The sequence below is a fragment of the Diabrotica virgifera genome, chromosome 6, assembly GCF_917563875.1.
Source record: "Diabrotica virgifera virgifera chromosome 6, PGI_DIABVI_V3a".
NCBI lineage: Eukaryota > Metazoa > Arthropoda > Insecta > Coleoptera > Chrysomelidae > Diabrotica > Diabrotica virgifera.
Window position 1 is genome coordinate 207,663,041 of NC_065448.1, and position 21,217 is coordinate 207,684,257.

The 21,217-nt window shown below is 34.9% G+C and overlaps 1 protein-coding gene across 1 annotated transcript; it reads right to left on the reverse strand.

Annotated features, from left to right (window-relative positions):
- Window positions 1-2,090: 2,090 nt before the first annotated feature.
- On the reverse strand, window positions 2,091-16,797 carry LOC126887174 (peptidoglycan-recognition protein 2-like). Its single transcript, XM_050654558.1, has 4 exons — window positions 16,617-16,797; window positions 10,976-11,189; window positions 7,728-7,846; window positions 2,091-2,374 (listed from the first exon to the last, which is right to left on the reverse strand). Exons 1-4 carry the CDS (start codon window positions 16,693-16,695, stop codon window positions 2,190-2,192), a joined length of 597 nt encoding a protein of 198 aa, XP_050510515.1. The 5' UTR covers window positions 16,696-16,797; the 3' UTR covers window positions 2,091-2,189.
- Between the last annotated feature and the right edge of the window lie 4,420 nt (window positions 16,798-21,217).

Below are 21,217 nucleotides of genomic sequence, written 5' to 3' on the forward strand. Positions count from 1 at the left end.
TCATCTGCTCTCCAAGTTTGACTTCCTGGTGACAAAAACAGATTGTTATAAATGGGCTCAATATGGCAGAGGTGGAACCAGGATGATCCTAAGGGGGGGTTACAACTACTTGATGGTCTCTGTGGGTATGGAATAGTAATGGCGTTAAGCGTATAAAGCTCAATGTACATGCAAATGGGGGGGGGTTATAACCCCCCCCATTAGGAGGGTTATAATATGATGGGTAGGGGGGCGTCATGGAGTCATAAATGATTACAGTGGAACCCCGTTAACTCGGATTAATTGGGACCGCGGCCGATCCGGGTTATCGAAAATCCGGGTTAGCCGAAGAAAATGGTAAAAATTAATAAAATATGGTATGCTTACAGATAAACTCCGTTATAATTGTCACACAGACACTGGTAAACCACGTTCGCATTCCACACAAAACCACACATACAAAGCGTCGTCAAAAGTCTCATTCTTAGCTTTATTAGCTTTGCACCGATTAAACTGTCTTTTGTTATCATTTTGAAAAAAAAATTCTTCGATTTTAGTTCTATTTTTCTTCCAATCCGATACTGTAGATGTACCGACACCATAATATAATGCTGCAAGATTCATCTTTATCAATTCTACTTAATGCTTCTAGTTTCTTTTCCATTGTCACTACAACATTCTTACGTTTTGTTGCCCTTATAGACAAAAGACACGCAAACACAAAATCTGAATAAATTTACGAACGATTACAAAACGGAAGCGAACAATAATACGACTTTACTACACACAATACCGTCTCTGATGTTATGTTATTTAATAACAGTGATGACTAAGACCATTGTTAAAAAAAGAATTTTAATAGTCTTTTCTAAACAATGCTAACACAGACAGTTTCAAAAAAAATAAAGGATAATACAGGTGCCTGTTGTTTTCGACAATGAATGTGGTGTACCATTATCTCTCAAATATTATATTACATAGAGTTGGTACAAAACCTCGTGAACCTTGAAAATGCGTATTTATAACCGAAATAAAATGAAGCCAATAACTTACGACTATTTTATTTGCTGCGAATTGCGCGACAGGGTCCCATCTGCACCCTGATATTTTCAGTAATGTCGGATTCATCAATCGTTTCGTTCGTATATTGACGTCACCAAATGAATGAATTAGGTTCACGAGATTTTGTAACAGCAATACATTTTTATTGTTGAAATGTTTGTCTGATAAAAATCGGTCCGGGTTAGCCGGAGTTCCGGGTTATCGGGGGCCGACTTATCGAGGTTCCACTGTACTTTTTTGTAGGATTGTTTGATTAAAATACTTACAATTTACTGATAATATTGCCCGACAAATTTTTAAGGGTAGGTACTCCAGTTGTCGGACGCCCCAAAGTTTAGAAACATCTATATATATGAAACGCCCCCTCCCGAAAATTAGTCTCCTGAGAGAGGTAATACATTTTTTTAAGTGTAGGCCCAATACCTATTGGGGCCGTGCAAGTTCGGAAAAGCGACACCTGGTTTCATAGCTCAGCAACATTTTTCGCACTTTTAATTATATTGGCCAATTACCTAGATTAGTCCTGGTTGCTGGACAATTCTCAAGGCCATAGACCAAAAGAATTATAAGAAGAAAAAGTAGTATTAAGGTTATGTTATTAAAAGGTAAACAATTGTATGTAGTAAATAAAATTAATTATTAAAATGTAGTACTACAAGCAAAATACAATTAATTAAATTTAAAAGATAAAAAAGATCAAGGCAGGTTTTGTTTATATTTGATTCAGAGTTGGAACACCATCTCCATATAGCTATTTCAGCATCCTTATGCCTCATCGGTGAAGCTCAGAAGTCTCAACTCTGTCTAATTAAATTTACTTTTATATAATATTGCATATCATATGAATATTGTGGAGCAACATATAATTTTTCTTCTTCATTGACAGTAGATATCAATCAATTGTCAATTAGACAATTTCAATTGACAATGAATTATTTAAGAAAGTTGTAAGATTTCTCCGCTATTCGCGCACGATCGTTTCTCGTATCCCCTCCAAGTACTTGCACACGGCGAGTAATTAAGGCACAAGTTTTTTAATTCAAATTGCATTTAATTAAAAATAAAGTTTATTAATATAATATACATAAATTAATCGTATAATTCAATACGCATTCAGTCGATTTATATGTAGTTTACATATAAGTAATTTATGGATTTCTTGTAAAATGTGGCCAATCTTTTATGTCGTTGTATAAATATAGTCCGGGGCTAGCAGTCTGGCTAACTTGTCTCGCTCCAATTAGGATGTAATTTTTGTCAACTTCTCCAAGCTCCACCGCACATTTTATGAAATTTTTGGCTGCTCTTAATGCTTTACTGTTTGGTCGTTTTTCTAAAAGAAAAAAAAATATTTTATTTGGCCCAAAATACAAAATACCAACGCTTGAAAACTAAACGCCTAAAACGTCTAAGAGCTCTGAAATTAGTCTTCCCACTACCACAGAAAAACCCAGTACCTTCCGCTCGTTCAGATATACAGGCAAGATATCAACAAAATAGGCAAACACAAAAAAGAAAGGAATAACACCCGCTTTCAGAACTAACAATAACTGAGGCGAATACATTATAAGGACAATAAGAGCCACAAGAAAAACAATTACATGTGCCTATAGAAACTGACATGTCGTGGTAACTGTCCAAAACTTACAGCGGTCACACTGGTAGAACCTTTGACAAACGCATAGCAGAACACAAAAACGCTTTCAATAATAGAAAAACAGATTCTACGTACGCACTTTACCTTCTACGCACTAGATCAGCGGTTCTCAACCTTTTTTACTCAGCGACGCACTAATGTACTCCTTACAGATTCGCGACACCCATATATGTACAAATTTTTGCTAGTGGTAGGTAAGTACAGATGAATATATTAACTCTTTATACTTTATTGCACTTATTGATTGGTATAACGTGGTATATACCTAATAGTTAAAAAAATGGTTGAATGCATGATTGGTATATTATAACAAGTAAAAAAATATAAATAAAAATATCGTATTCGTAAATCTCGCGACACACCTGATAGGTTCTCCTGGCACACCAGTGTGTCGCAACACGCTGTTGCAGGGGGGTCTGGGGGTGCAGCCCCCCAGCCGGAAAGGGGGTCCGGAAAATTTTTTAAAATATGGCAAGATTTTGAGAGTTTTAAAGGCATTTTATTCATTTGAACAGTTGATGGACCGAATATGGACTGACTGTCACTTAGTGGTTGTGACGAAAGGAGAAAAAGGAAAATCACTTATTATTATTACAATTAGTATGAGTGGAAACAGTTTTACACTATAATAAAAAATAAAAAAGCTAGTAGCCTCTACAGCTTGTTGTAAATATTGTTCGGCTAACTTACAAATAAAATATTCAAAATATATTTTGTATTCTTGTGATTGTATCAAAAACCAATTTAGAACTATTGAAAACAACTCAAAGTCTAATAGAAAAGGTTTGTGGGTGATAGTATTTTTCAATGGCAAGCCTCTGAAGCAAGTCTCACCTTTCTAAACCTTTGACGATTTAGGTGGTTTTACTTTATCACGAACAAACGTCAAACTTCAGAGGTTTTGTCTGACAATGTTAGTTTTACGCTTGAATTGAAAGAGCTCAAAACATATTTTACCTTTTAAATGTTAAAATTTACAATAAATATACAATACAAATTAGTCTATTGGAATGGAAAAAAGGAGGTTCACATTATACATTGTAATAGTTTTATTAGGTTATAAGTAATAAAATAACAAGTTATAAGGTTTTAAAAAGAATGTAATTACAAATCGAATTCAAGTCTTCGATGGCCACTTTTGGCGAATCGTTCTAAAACTTTCGTTGGGTCTACAAGGATCTACGCTCTGCAGAAGCATTGGGTGCATTCAGCAGACACAATCGCTAACTAATCGATTAGTGATTTTCTGCTGAATGCCACATAAATTGTGACATTCAGCATGTAAATCACAAATCGATTACTAATCGATTACTTAGCGATTGCGTCTGCTGAATGCACCCATTGCTGATGGGAAGTGTAGCTAAGACTAGAAGTAGCTTGCTGACTGTAGGGAACAAATCTCTGTTACAACTGTCTAACGCGTCCAGCGCTGTTTTTGGAAATTAGTCCGTGTCTTTCCATTGCATTTCCCAAAGCTGTAGTTCACCTTTTAATAAGCATTTCATTTCAGCTTGAGACATATCAAAAAGTTCACTGTACCTCCTTACTAAACACTCAATTTTTTCAGACATGTCCTGAACAGAGTTGGTTATCAGGTATTCAGGCATGCATACGTGAAGATTGTACAACTCCAATGTTTCTTCAGGAAAACGAGACTTTGTGTCTTCTATTACAGAGTCTAGAATGGGAAGGAACACTGATACTCTAAAGTATGTCTCTGGGTCTTTAGTTGCGTGGTTGGCTCGATTCTTCTGCACTTGTGATATTCTTGGAATACTAATATCAAAATTTGTCTTCTCGGCGATGTCCTTTGCTTCTTGGAACAAATCTTTAAAGCAAACAATCGCTGTGTTCCGTTGATTGGCAAGTCATGTCCGTAAAATGTTTCAATGCACATTTCAAGTCAATATCAGGTTTTTGAAGTAGCTTGCTAAAAGGCAGTGTAAGTGAAAATATGTTGCACATACACACTACAGTGATAATGAAAGTACTGTTCAGTAAGGCACAAATCAAGGTCGGACGTTTTCACACTGTTAGATTATTTTGTCTAATAATAGCAATGCATTAGTTCGATCTCACACTTCGGATTAATATGTATATTAACTTCTCAATTTTTCAGAAAACTAAGGTTTCTGGGGGGGGGGGGGCGATCGCCCCCGTCGCCCCCGTCGCCCCCCCCCTTGAGACCGCCACTGGATCATAATCATTCTTTTAATGAACAGTATCATTATTCATTCTCAAAATAAAGGCCTTAAGCTATCTTTATTAGAATCTATGGAAATTAATAATTTAAAAAATACAGATATAATTCTGAATGACCAACTCGAGACAAACAGCTCCCCACTCCCCAACGTATTCAGTTTGAGACTTTAAGTGTAGCAGCATAGTAAAATACATCAATTGAAAAAGGCTATAGTCTAAACAGCTATAGTGACATTAATTTATAATAAATTTTGTGTGAATATTATGTGCCTATTACTTTTAAATGCTATAATTTGGAGAAAATGTCCCTCCCTTTTAAAAGATTATTTTAGATAAAGAAAAGAAGATATACGCTCATCAACTATCAATATAACTATCAAAATGATACTAGTGAGACGGTGAGCCAACAATATAAATTGTTTGTGCTTGACATTGAAGTAAAAAGGCGACACCAAACCAAAATATCGGAGGGGACCAATAAAACTCAAATGGTAGATGTTAAAGATGATAAGAGTTTTGTATATGAGAAGGAAAGTCTGTTTGGGACAAAAATAGCACAAAAATTAGCTGAAGTACAGTTGAGTCCACGAGTCTTTACCCGTGCGTCATTAATACCTGGCGAGATAAAACACATACATATTTGATAACTCAAATTTTAACCCGTAATAGGAGCAGTAGCTACTTACTGTCACTTGCTGCTTGCTGTTGCGTTTAGTAAATTTCAATTTCCGACTTATCATCTACTTACATATTTTGTATGCTTTAAATGATGACGCACGGGTAAAAACTCGTGTACTTAACTGTATAAAAGCCTAATATTAGCCCAGTAAATGACCGTAATTTTCAGGGGAAACTCCAAATTGCATGAAAATTCGGATTTAGGTTCTACTTACCCTCCACTTCAAACTTGAATTTGTGCCGTTGGTGGCTTTTACTTGGGGGGTGACAGTCACCCCTTCTCGGGGGTGAAAAAAGGGTGTTTAAAATAAGCCCGGAAATGGGAAATGGATAAATTCACCGATTATTAGCAACTTTTGTTCTATATTCATGAAAATTCGGATTTAGGTTCTACTTACCCTCCACTTCAAACTTGAATTTGTGCCGTTGGTGGCTTTTACTTGGGGGGTGACAGTCACCCCTTCTCGGGGGTGAAAAAAGGGTGTTTAAAATAAGCCCGGAAATGGGAAATGGATAAATTCACCGATTATTAGCAACTTTTGTTCTATAGAGTTTTTTATGTGAGTCAATACTTTTCCAGTTATTTGCGATTGAAAATGTTTATTTTTCGACAAAACAACTACGTTTTTAGACGGTTTTTCGCAATGAACTCAAAAAGTAAATACTTTATCAAAAAAAATATTCTCAGCAAAAGTGTAGCTTATAAAAAATAAAAAAAAATGTTGTATCAGTGAAGTCTGTAAACCGAGTAAAAGCAAAGTTGTAGCTCTTGAAAAATTCGTTCTTATTCGTCTAACTCCAAATCGAATATTTCCACGTGAACCCCCTAAGTAAAAGCAACCAACGACACTAATTCAACTTTGAAGTGGAGGGTAAGTAGAAAGTAGAACCTAAATACAAATTTTCATGCAATTCGGAGTTGCCCCTGCAAATTACACGGTACCGCTGTATTTTCCCGTTCATATAATTTGGAAGAATATACCAGTTTTACTAGAGAGAGATATCTACTATTATTGAAATAAAATTCAGGAGAAAAATAAATGCCTGTATATGTAGGTACCTACCATAAATCACAAAAAATAGTTAAATTACTTTCTAAAAGGTACATTTATAAAAAAATCCCTAAAAAGGGCTACATCGTCAGTTCTTATCACAGGTTAAAGTAGGTACATGCCCGACCCGAGCCACCAAGATATTTGGGTAAAAACCCTTTAAATGTTATAAAGTTTTTAAATTGTTTACATTAGGTATGTTGTTAAAAAGATGTGATGTTTAAAATATTTCTGGATTTAACTTCAGGCATTACAGTAATATTAATTACGTCACAACGCCAAAACTGGTGACGTCACCATATTCGCAGGTTATTTAAAAAAATTGACATTTAAATTTAAAAATCGACCTATTTCAGGATTTTTGTAAAAAGTAAATTGTAAAATAATGAATTTGTTACTTAGTTTAGCCGCGCTGTGTATATCATGAATATTTTAAAAAGCATTAAGGTGATACAGTAGCGATCAACAGGTAGCCAAAACGCGTTCCAAGATTGCGGCTGTAATTTTGAATATTTTTTCGAGATATTTAGCACACGTATTCGTAATATAATAAAGAATGGCGGTACAGAGCCAATTTGAAAAATATATTAATGTGTGGAAATTACTCTGTAATTAAATACAATATTAAAAAAACGAGCCTGTACCGCCATTAAGAAGAACAAAAAAATACACTTTCTTCAAATAAACTTTTTTATCCGATGCCTAGATTTTGTGTCATTTTGGAACTACTAATGAAATAAAAAATTTTAGTAGTTCCAAAATGACACAAAATCTAGGCATCGGATAAAAAAATTTATTTGAAGAAAGTGTATTTTTTTGTTCTTCTTAATGGCGGTACAGGCTCGTTTTTTTAATATTGTATTTAATTACAGAGTAATTTCTACATATTAATATATTTTTCAAATTGGGCTCTGTACCGCCATTCTTTATTATATTACGAATACGTGTGCCAAATATCTCGACAAAATATTCAAAATTACAGCCGCAATCTTGGAACGCGTTTTCGCTACCTGTTGATCGCTACTGTTTCCTCATAAAGGTGACAAAGTACGTAGTTTGACTTAAATGAAATAAAAATTTAAAAACCGGTATTTTACCTGAAAAGTTTCCAATAAAGGCTAAGCCAAGTGATTTGCTATTATAAGTTCTAGTGTGAGCTCCAACTTTGTGCCATCCAGTAGCTTCATAGATTCTTCCATCTTCTCCCACTAGAAAACTAAAACAAAAAAATTTTGAATTTAGAATTTTTAGTTAACAGTAACTCTTTTATAAATTAAAAAATTAAATCCTGAAATAGTTGAATCGTGAAATATTTATAGGAAAGGATTTGTAGCCTAGCCAAAAGGAGGTTTACTGTAAAGAGACCGAAATCATTAGACCGAAAGCAGTAGACCGAACAGCAAAATACCGAAAAGCAGTTCTTTTTACTTGTCGCAGTAAAAGAGATAAAACTAATGTAATTACAACTAAATGTTATTTGGATGGTCATTATAAACAGTTAAAATGGTGTTAACGTCACTCTACCCTTAATTTATTTTTACCTTCACTAATTTGTTTAACGGATGAAAATTATTTCATATCAGACTTTACAGTGTGCAGAGTTACAATTTACACAGTCTATATAAAATAATACAAAAAAATACAATAAACAAATAGACAGATATACAAAATCTTAGCATAATTTACTGCAAACTTTTTAAATTTATTTACCATTTCGGTCTAATGCTGTTCGGTCTAGTGAGGTTTCGGTAAAATGCTTTTCGGTCTAGTGAGTTCGGTCTACTGCTTTCGGTCTAATGATTTCGGTCTAATTGTCGTGTACCCAAAAGGTTAACAATATTAACAGTTATAGCGTTTGCGTTCCAAAAATACTAACTTTTAATTCAAATTCTTCAAAATAATCAAATAAAAAATACTTAATGTAGATTCCTTATTCACAAATAATTTATTTATATATTTATAACGGTAATTATATCCTACTAATATTATATTGTATCATCGGTGTCTTTTACTTTATACCTAGGCAAGATCATCTTCCTTTACGGCATTTCTCCATAAGTTGATATATTAGATCATGCTAATAGTATCAATCTTCTTCACAAGCCTGCCTCAGCGTCCCCCATCAGATCTTAGCCCTAACCATCTTAACCTATGCTCTCTCATGTTGGCATCAATTGCTGCCACATCTAGAATTCTCCTAATATATCAGTTTTTAATTATAACTTTTTGTCACACCACTCATTTATCTGAGTAGGTATTCTTATTTCAACCATATTATGTATTCGTTATTCACTTCCATACATATTTTGTATAATTTTCCATTTAGTTACATTATAACAATCTTCCTGTCGCACAACATACCACTCGTCTCCTTCCATTTGATCCATCTAATGCCTCCTCTACACATCGGAAGACGCTTATGCGGATGCATTTGCCGATGTATCATCACGAGCTGACCACACATCTGTAAATCGTTAAGTCTGTGTTAATTCTCGGGTGACGCAATATCTACTTTGAATTCACTGCGAAAACTAATGCGTCGTAGAGGTCAGACGTGTGGAGAGGCATCGGGCGTTCGCACCAAAACCCTTTGATCTGTGCTAGAAAAACCGACAACAATTGGATATTTCGCAGACGCGTCCGCCAACGTGATATGTAAACAACAAACGATGAAATTACCCCATCTACACATCTGCGGATGCATATGCAGATGCCGTCCGCTGACACGTCTGCCGATGTGTAGAGGAGGCTTAAATCGTTCAGTCTGTGTTAATTCTCGGGTGACGCATTATCTACTTTGAATTCACTGCGAAAACTAATGCGTCGTAGAGGTCCGAGGTAAACAACAGACGATCAAATTACCCCATCTACACGTCTGCGGATGCATACGCAGATGCCGTCAGCGGACGCGTCTGCCGATGTGTAGAGGAGCCATAACCCTAATTCTACTCCATGCATATTATTTGTATTAGTTACTTCACCTTTAAAGTGAATGGTAATAAACGGTATGTGAATATTTTTTGTAGTTTAAGTTACAACAATGTAAATTTTATTAATGACTGTATCTTGTCTAAGTATATTGCCGGTGTTGGTGATGTGTTGTACATAACCACGACTCACGACATACTTGATTCTAATAATTGTTAGCTTAGTAATAAGGCTTTTCATCGATTGTCATTTGTTTCGAGCTTCTGTCATATGTTGTATAATCTGTGTATATTAATATTATACACGGATTATACGACATATGACAAGAAGCTCGAAACAAATGACTGTAAATGAAAAACCCTATTTGGAAATCTTTGAATATTTAAAAAAATGAAGGGAGATAGGTATAAACTCTAATAAAGATTGAAAGCTTGGTAAATTTTCCACGTGATATAATAAAATACAGGTTTAATTTAAAATAAGGACGTTATTACAGCTTGAATTTGTTAATAAAACAATATAATATTTTGACCACCCTGTACAAAATTTGCTATAATAAACATCTATTTAAATGTTCTGAGTAGTCTATTATTAAGATCCAAGAAAAAATTCGTCATCAATTCTTAAATTCGTAGATATTTATTTTCTTCTGAAACCTTACATTTTTATAAAAATCGAAATAAATTAAACCCTGTATTTAGGTATAGGCGTATAGGGAACCCTCATAAAAGTATAGCTTCTTTTTTAAGGGCAATTCAAAAATGTTATTAGATATAGGGTGTTCCATAAGAAAATATATAACTTTGATATAGGTACCACTCTTTTTTGGAGTACCCTGTATAATTTACATTATTTTTACATTGTAGTGTTAATAGCCCTATACATATATTTCTGTTGAAGAAATTTTTTTTAATTATCAATTCGTTTTGCGTACAAAGACCGAGATGAATAAGATGAACCACATTATCATTTTAAATTTTAATAACATGAAAATGTAATTCCACTTATACCCCCTCTGTGGCTCAGTGGTAAGAGCGCCTACCTTTGGATCGAAAGGTCCGAATGGTCGTGAGTTCGAATCTCACCAGGGTCAGAAATTTTTCGTTTATTATAAATTGGTAAATGAAAATAGTTTCTGTCCTTGTGGGATCGGTACTCACCGGAGGGACCGCAGACGTTCGGATACAATAATTAGCGTCTCTTTGCAAAGACAATGACGTCGACTTTGCAAAGTAACAAGACACTTACTTAACACACACACTACACATTACTCCCCTGAGTTAGTGATAAGTTATAGTCTAAAAATCATTACGAAATTGACTGGCCAGTTAATTGTGAAAACTAGTGCCAATAAAACACAAAACACACACAGTTCCACTAATAAGTATAATATTATAATAACTATTAGTTTGCTTACTTGTAACCGATATCATGGAACTCTAAATTTTCCATATGAAAATTTTGTATACTCTGCATAATTTTGGAACAGCTCTCTTCTGTAGTACATTGTGGAGTTACAGTGTGATGGATGATGACATATTTGACGGGCATGATGGCGTATTCAACTGCTATTGCTGTACGACCACCCCATCTTGCTTTTGAGACTATTTCTGGGCATATTGCAGGCCAGTCTGAAAAAAATATCTAATTAGATGCATATGGGAATGATGAATAGGTACCTACTGTGGAATAATAAATTGTAAGATAAAATGTTTAATAAAATAATTCTGCCCACAACTCCAGAGTTGTTGGTATACATGGGTATAATACCTACATAATGAAACTATTCGATGACAGAAGGATACAAGAAGAACCACAGGAACAAAGAGGGTCGAAATTAATAATGTGCGAATAAGAACAGGCAATAATTAAAAATGCAAAGACCGCAAAAGCAGTAGGGCCAAATCAGATACCCAGTGAGCTCGTTAAATACATTGACGTAGTAACACTGCATATACTTTTAGATCTATTCAATAAGGTAAGTATTATACAACAGGAGTGCATAGTATCCCAGGACTGGTTGCTGTCCACGTTTGTAACACTACCAAAGTCAGTACCTACATGTACATGCGACAGAATGCTCCCAGAACAGAACAATTTCTTTGATAATCTTTGACACTTAGATATTTCTCAAAATCTTCTTCTTTATGTGCCGTCTTCTACCGAAGGTTGGCGACCATCAAACGATAGGTTTCTCTGTTTTGTGCCGCATGTATTATGTTCGCAGCTTCTGGTATTTGAAACCGTTCTCTCAAGTTTCTCAGCCAGGATTTCTTCTTTCTGCCCAAACCTCTTCTACCTTCAAGCCCTCCACGATAAGCTGTAGCAGACTGTACCTATCATTACGGAACACATGGCCCAGGTATGACGCTTTCCTCCTTTTAACAGTTGTTAACAATTCCACCTCTTTACCCATTCGTCTCAATACCTCTGTGTTGGTCACTCTGTCTGTCCAAGGTATTCTCAGTATGCGTCGATACAGCCACATTTCTAGAGCCGCTAACTTCTTTATAGTTACTGCTGTTAACGTCCACCCTTCTACTCCGTAAAGTAGCGTAGAGAGTACATAGCATTTTGTGGCGCGCCATCGGAGGTTAACGCTTAGGTTGCGGTTGCTTAAGAGCTTTCTCATTTTTATGAATTTGGATCTTGCTATTTCAATTCGGATCCTAATCCCTACGTCTGGGTCCCACTTATCATTTACTGTATATCCCAGATATTTAAATCGGTGTACTCTTTCAATACGTTCGGCTTCAATATTCAGGTCGATACGTTGAATGTTCTTTTTACTGATCACCATAAATTTAGTTTTCTTTCTATTGATCTTCAGTCCAAATTGGTTGCCAGTTGTATTTACTCTATTTAGCATCATCTGTAAATCTTCGATGTTATCGGCCAGTATAACAGTATCATCTGCATATCGAAAATTACTTATTGGTACGCCATTAATCTTGATGCCCTCATTGTACTCTTCCAGTGCCTCTAGAAATATTTGTTCCGTGTACAGGTTGAAAAGCAGTGGCGAAAGAATACATCCCTGTCTAACCCCTCTAGAAATGGTTATGTTTTCACTCACCATATGTCCATTCTTTATGTGGGCTGTTTGATTCCAATATAGATTTTTTATAATCTGGATGTCCTTAGTGTCAAGTCCTGAAAGATGTAATAGTTCTATGAGTTTGTCATGTTTGATAGTATCAAATGCTTTCTCATAGTCGATAAAACAGGCGTAAACATCTTTCTGTTGATCCAGGCATTTTTGAATCAAGACTTGTATTGCAAATAGGGGCTCTCGAGTTCCAAAACCGCATCTAAAACCGAACTGTGTTTTACTTATGGTGTGTTCTAATTTTGCTCGTATTCTGGAATGGATAATACGCAATAAAAAGATTTCTCAAAATAATATATGGAAATGGAAGGCTATACAAAAAGATAGAAGAAGATATAGATAATACCCAGTTTGGATTCAGAGAAGGATTAGGAACCAGAGAGGCTCTGTTCGCTTTTAAAGTTCTCTCGCAAAGACGACTAGATATGAACCAGGATCTCTATGTCTGCTTTATAGAATATCAAAAAGCTTTGTATAGAGTACGTTGAGTATGACATCAGAAACTCATAGAACTTTTAAAAGAAAAGAATGTAGACAGTCGAGACATACTTACTGCCTTCTTACGGGTTATTTTCATTCTGTACTGGAATCAAAAAGCAAAGGTTAAAATCGAAAATGTCGAAACAGAAACCATAGAAATCAAATGAGGTGTTAGACAGGGTTGCGTGTTGTCTCCATTGTTATTCAATCTGTACAGCGAAGCTATTTTTAAGGAAGCAATATTAGAGGAAAAACAGGGTATAACAATAAACGGAAAAATCTTGAAAAACATAAGATTCGAAGACGACACTGCTATTTTTGGAAACAGTCTAGAAGCACTGCAACGATTAGTAAATAGATTACGTCAAGTCAGTATAAAATAAAGATTACAAATGAACGTTAAGAAAACAAAGTTCATGATTATTTCTACATACAATAGGAAGGCTAGATATCTAGTCTAGGGAAAACAAGTAGAAAGAGTGAATAACTACAAATATCTGGGAACCTTGGCAAACGAAAACAATGGCCAAGATAGAGAAATCAGAACACGCATTGAAATTGAAAGACAAGCATTTATAAAAATGAAAAAAAATGTTTATTAATCGAGACCTTCCTCTGGAGCTGAGGATAAGAGCTTCAAGATGCTACTATTCTCGACTCTGTTGTATGGAATGAAAAGCTGGACACTAAATTAGACAATATAAAGAAGTTGGAAGCATTTGAGATGTGGCGCTATAGAAGGATTTTGAAGAAGGCAACAAAAGGATTGCGAGATGATAAAGAACATCATAACAGGAAAGCCCCATTACCAAATGTGCGAAATATGAGATATTAAGGCTCATAAATGCAAGGTAAAATTAAGGGTAAAAGATCTATAGGTAGAAGAAGAATTTCCTAGCTGAGAAACCTAAGAGATTGGTATAGTTGTAGCTTAGTAATGACTAAAACTACTTTTATGTATATGAATAATCATCTCAGTTTAGAACTAAGGCAAAGAATGGTTCATTGCTATGTTTGGTCTGTACTTTTTTATGGTGCAGAAGTGTGGACGCTAAAAGTATCGATCATGAACATAATTGAAGCACTGGGAATGTGGATTCATAGACGGATGCTGAAGATACCTTGGACAGCCAGAAAAACTAATGAAGAAGTACTGAGGAGGGTCAACAAAGATAGAGAACTGCTGTAGACTGTTAAACACCGGAAAATGCCTTATCAGGGATATATAGTGAGGGGAAATCGATATAAAATAATATTACAACTGATCCTTAAAATGCAAAATAGAGGGATGTAAGGTGTAGAAAGAAAACAAGTTTCTTGGTTAAAAAACAATTGTGAATGGACTCAGATATTAAATGCATGGAATACGATTACAAGTGCTGTAACAGACATCATGAAAAGCAACTTGGGGTACAAACCAAAGAACAAGAAGCAAAAATGGATGACAGAAGAAATACTATTACTAATGGATGAACGACGACGACACAAGAATGACCCAGATGGCAGCAATATGTATAAAAACATTAACAGGCAAATAAAAGCAAAGATAAGAATAGCAAAAAATGAATGGCTTAAGCAACAATGTATCGATCTAGAACATTTACAACGACAGCACGACGATCGGAATTTACATAAAAAGCTTAAGGAGACTGCTGGAATATACAGAAAACGAAGACCAACTATTATAGTTAATCAGGATAACCAGGTAGTGCTAGGTGAAAAAGAGAAAATTCATATATGGGAAAACTATATTCAGGAGCTCTTTCATGACGAAAGACCCATGAGTGAAGTTTATACAGACGACCAGCTGACTGGCCCTTCAATTACTAAAGAGGAAATAGAAAAGGCAATATTATATTCAAAAAACAATAAGGCACCTGGACCTGATGAAATCCCTTCAGAAATACTCAAACTACTAGATGAAAGGGGAATTTCAGCACTACATAAAATATTTAATTTTATTTATGAAACTGGTTGCTATCCTCAGCAGTGGTTGCTCTCTACATTTATTCCCCTACCCAAAAAAGTCAATGCAAAAAGATGTGAGGATCACAGACTCATTAGCCTGATGAGTCACACTTTAAAAATATTCTTAAAAATACTACATCAAAGATTATACAAAAAATGTGAATGGGACATCAGTGATTCTCAGTTTGGGTTTAGGCAAGGTTTGGGAACAAGAGAAGCAATAGTAGCAACACAGGTGTTGGTCCAAAATTGTTACGATCAGAGGAAGGACGTATTCCTGTGCTTTCTAGACTACGAGAAAGCGTTTGATCGTGTCCAACATCACAAGTTAATGCAGATCCTCAAGAAGCTTGATATAGACCACAAAGACATAAGATGCATTGAAAACTTGTACTGGTATCAGGCAGCACAATTAAAAATAGACAATTCTATATCCAAATCCATACATATAAGAAGGGGTGTTCGGCAGGGATGTGTGCTTTCCCCTCTTTTATTTAACATTTATTCGAAAGCCATATTTCAAGAGTCTTTGGAAGATGCAGAGATGGGAATCAAAGTGAATGGAGTATTAATCAACAACATAGGATATGCTGATGATGCTGTCTTAATTTGCGACAACATAGCAGATCTTCAACAACTTGTCACTATAATCGGAGAATACAGTAAGCGAATGGGATTAGAGATTAATACCAAAAAGACCAAATTCATGATCATCTCCAGAAACTTGGATGCATTTGAAAACTCCACCATAACACTGAATACTAAGTCCATTGAGAGAGTGAGCAAATTCAAATACCTAGGAACGTGGCTTTTTGAAGACTGGGCATCGGACAGGGAAGTAAAATGTCGCATTGAGCAAGCTCGACAAGCTTTCGTAAAATTCAGGAAGGTACTGAGCTGCTCAGAGTTCGACCTTACACTGAGACTAAGGTTTACTAAATGCTACGTGTGGTCGGTGCTGCTATATGGCATAGAGGGCTGGACACTCAAAACGAGGGATATAAACAGATTAGAAGCCTTCGAAATGTGGCTTTATCGCCGTATCCTAAAGATACCATGGACGGCGAAAGTCACAAATGTGGATGTCCTTAAAAGAATCAACCAAGAACGTCAGCTTTTCGAAAACATCAAGAAAAGAAAAACGGCGTATTTGGGTCACATCATGCGAAACGAAAAATACCAGTTCCTTCAACTTATAATCCAGGGTAAAATTGAAGGCAAGAGAGGAATAGGACGCAAGAAAATGTCCTGGCTCCGAAACATAAGGCAATGGACAGGGATTACCGACATACAATCACTGATCCACATTGCAAGAAACAGAGAGTTAATGGAAAATGTGATCGCCAACATCCATTAGTGGATTTGCATTTGAAGAAGAAGAAGAAGATTAAATGCAGGACAATTATTCCATATTGAGGAAGATCGACAAGCCTTTGCAATGGTGATTGCCAACGTCGGATCATTCTGATAAGGCACATAAAGAAGAAGATAATTGTCTTACCTGACTGCATTGCCCATGTTAAGTTCTTGCAAAAACACAATAGCAACACAATGTGTAAAAGTGACCGCATGATATACATATCTAGCGTTATTCTTATGGCCAATCACTTACTAAACTTTTGTTTGCACTGCCAAAAACTTAAATACATTTTCTGCCACTAAACGGTAATTCCCAGTTTACCAGCTTATCGGAATCCAATGTGAGGTAATAATAAAGAGTATAATTAGTCCAGGGTGTATGCTCGCCCCCGTTAGGTAAATTATTTCGATTCGTTTTTTTTTTGCACAAACTTACTCAAAAAGAGGTGTTTATAACAAATCCACAGGGTGCCAGGCGGTGCCGTGGTCGGGAAATTGTTTAAACATATTTTTTTAAACAAATTCAAAAAATCAATTGTTTCACTTCAGATAAACTTTTTTTTTAGATTATTTGGGTCATTCTGAGCAAAAAAATATTGTGATTTTTCTCTAAAATTGATTATTGTCGAGTTATACGCGATAAAAAACGCGAAAATTGCCATTTTAGAATAAGAATAGAAATATGCTTTATTGTCACTGAAAATTATACAATTTTATGGACAAATCTTAACATAGAGTCAAAAAAAAAATAAATATATAACAATAACAAATACAATTTTCTGAAATTAGATAAATCGTCAAAAAAAAATATATAAACAAGTTAAAAGAATGAAGCAAAAAGCAAAACCAATATATTGCAAAATTACTATAAATTGCAAAATTGAACATACAACATATAATAAAACACAAACAAAGGAACTAATTAGTTTAAGCTGCTGTATGTGACACCCAAATATAGATAAATATACTTTAGTTACTTGTACATTACTATAATTTCTTAGTTAGTCATTAAGAAACTCTTCTACTGAATAAAATGGTCTTTTAGATTTATGAGCTTTTGTCATTTTACGGAACTTGAAGAAAGATGTTGCAGATTTAAGTTGTAGAGGGAGATGGTTGTATAGTTTTTTTGCGGAATATAGTATAGATTTCTTTACTAACTCAGAAGACGGGATCGGCAAATAAACATCAAAAGTTGAATTTCTGGTGGAGTAGTCATGATGAGGCCTTGCTGGAAAGACATGCAGGTGTTTACGAATTAAGTTAAGCAAACAGTTTCTAAAATATACAAAGATAGAAGGGTTAAAATTTCGTGATGTTTAAAGTAACTTCTGCAATGGGTTGTTCTTCTGAGGCCAAACCGATATCTTATTGCTCTTTTTTGTAATTTGAAAATAACATCAAATTGGGCAGCTGTACTAGACCCCCAAAAAGGAAGACCATATCGAAGATTAGACTTAAACAAAGAAAAATATGTTATTTTAGAAGATGCTAAATTGAGTTCTTTCGAAACAGATCTTATGGCATAGCAGGCTGAGGCGAGTTTCTTACTTAACAAATCGATATGAAGGAACCATTTGAGGTTGCTGTCTAAAGGAATACCAAGAAATTTTACAGAATTAACGGTAGAGATCTGGCTGTTATTCACAAGCAGGGGTTGAAGAGCACCTTTATATGATAATGCTACCGTTTTATCCACGTTAAAGGAGAGTAAATTAGAGTCAGACCAGGTTTTTATCGTAAGAAGATCAGAAGTTATAGTTGCATGAAGATTTGCAATAGTTGAGTTGCTACAAGTGATACTGGTATCATCAGCAAAAAGAAAAAATTTCCATCGATTTTTAAATTAGTGATGTCATTAATAAAGATAAGGAAAAGTAGAGGACCCAATACTGAACCTTGTGGTACTCCACATACAATGTTTTTGAGACTAGAGTCAGTATCATTTGCTCTAACCAGTTGTTTCCTATTATCTAAGTAAGATTTGAACCAATTCAAAGAAATACCTCGAATTCAATAGAAATTTAGTTTTTTAATCAAAATGTCGTGATTTACACAATCAAAAGCTTTGGCATAGTCACAGAAAACAGTGGCAGTATAAAGATTATTGTTTAGTGCTTAGTAAACCTCGTTAAGTACAGAAAACATGGCATCAGTAGTACATTTATTAGTTAAAAAGCCGAACTGATTTTGTGATAAAATATTGTTATCAAAGAGAAAGGACATAAGTCGGGATTTTATGAGCCTCTCAATAATTTTGGAGAGTACCGGTAGTAAGGCAATAGGTCTATAGTTGCAGACACTAGATTTTTCGCCACCTTTATGAAGAGGAATAATAATGGCTGTCTTTAGGCACTCTGGAAATTTACCATTTTCAAAGGAATCATTAATTAGTGAGACGAGGAGTTCTAACACATTATCTGTGAGATTTGAGAAGATTTTTATGGATAGTCCATCAGTACTACAATAATACTACTTTTCAAGGCTTAATAACTTGATTAAAAATTATTATTATTATGAAAGTCAGAAAGTGAAAAACAAAGTCTTTAAGCCCCCACCCCCAACAAGATCCTGAAGAAATGTTTGTCATTATTTTATTACAAAGCTGTTATCTTTAATTATTAACAATGAGCGCTAAGCGCGCATTGAGGCGGCGTGGTGGTCCAATTGGTGCATCTTTCTCACACTCACGCGTGTGAGCAGAAATTACTTTCTGGCACGTATATTGGCTACTTAATGGCAAGTATATTGTTTATTTTTTTTTTCTAATGTTATTATTTCTAATGTTATTCATTTTTTCATCAACTATCGTCAAGTTAAAAGCCTAATATTTTATAGTTAATACATCATGACAATTATGCTGATTCATTCAAAAACACATTATGAACATTTTCAAAAATTTTCTTATTTGTTAAAGCGACCGAATTAGAATAATTGTCGTGATTGATTCTATATAAAATATTAGGCTTTTAACTTGACGATAGTTGATGAAAAAATGAATATCATTAGAAATAACATTATAAAAAATAAATATATAAACAATATACTTGCCGTTAACAACATCAAGTGCCAGAAAGTAATTTATCAAACACGCGTGAGTCCGAGGGAGATGCACCATTGAACTGCCGCCTCAATACGCGCTTAGCGCTCATTATTAATAATAATTAAAAATAACAGCTTTCTAATGAAATAATGACAAAATTTTCTACAGGATCTTGTAGGGAGGCTTTAAACTTTGTTTTGGTCACTTTCTTACATTCATAATAATAATTTTTAACCGAGTTATTAAGCCTTGAAAATTGGCATTTTTTCGTTTATCAAACTTTAAATCACTCCCTCTGTGGCTCAGTGGTAAGAGAGCCTATCTTTGGACCTAAAGGTCGTGAGTTCGAATCTCACCTGGGTGGAATATTTTTCATTTATTAAAAATGACTAAATGAAAAAAATTTCTATCCTTTTGGGACCGGTACTCACCGAAGGGGCCGCAGACGTTCGTACACATTAATTAGCGTCTCTTTGCAAAGACAGTGACGTCGACTTTGTTAAGTAACAAGACATTTATTCAACACATACACTACACATTACACTACTGTATCATGCCAATGGCCATAAGTTGTCGAGGCATTAACCTAAATAAAAAAAATTAAATCGCATATAACTCGACAATAATCAATTATAGAGAAAATTCACAAGAGACCATTTTTGCTCAGAATGACCCAGAGAATCTAAAAAAATGTTCAAAGTAAAAAAATGTATTTTTTTAATTTGTTTAAAAAAATTGTTTGTACAAAAAAAAACGAATCGGAATAATTTACCTAACGGGGGCGAGCATACAGTCTGGACTAATAATATCTCTTATTTTTGTTGTTCATAGACCTTTAACCTTGATATTGCAAGAACGCTGCTCAGCCGTGACCTCCTATCAGGACAGGGTTAAATATGTACGGGTTGGATCAAAAGTTTATTATTTTTATGATTATTTATGTGCACATTGTGCGCAATATGTTTAACATAACAGCACCTAGTTAAAAACAAATTGCAAATATTTAAATATTATCATTTGTTAAATTCAACATCATAAATTCAGCAAACTTAACTTCTTCTTCTTCTTTTTGTATAGACATGACTCTGTCTGTTTTTTTTTCAATGTGCCTCTAGTAAGTTGTCGTTCCATCGTTTTCGTGGTCTTCCCACTGATCGTCTTCCTATTGGGGAACCGTCTCTCGCTGTCCTGACTATCATATTTGTTGTCATTCGGCTTATGTGGTCATTCCATTCTATTCTTCTGTTTCTTACCCAGTTATTAATGTTATACACCTTGCATCTCCGTCGTATATCTGTACTTCTATCTCTGTCCCATAGAGTCTTACCATCGATTTTTCGAAGGGTATTCATCTCCGCTGTTTCGAGCAATCTTTTTGTCCTCTCTGTGTCGGGTCGTGTTTCTGCCGCGTATGTCATTATTGGTCTGATGACTGTTTTGTAAATTCTGCCTTTCATTTCTTTTCCGATATTTTTATTTCTCCATATTGTGTCATTCAGGCAACCTGCGGCTCTGTTTGCTTTATTCACTTGATCTTCCACTTCTGTTTCGAGCCTTCCGTAGCTAGATAGTGTGATGCCTAGGTATTTAAACTCCATCACTTGTTCTATTATCTGACCTTCCAGCTCCAATTTACATCTTATTGGATCTGCTGTTATAACCATGCATTTTCTCTTTTGTGAGGAAATTAACATGTTAAA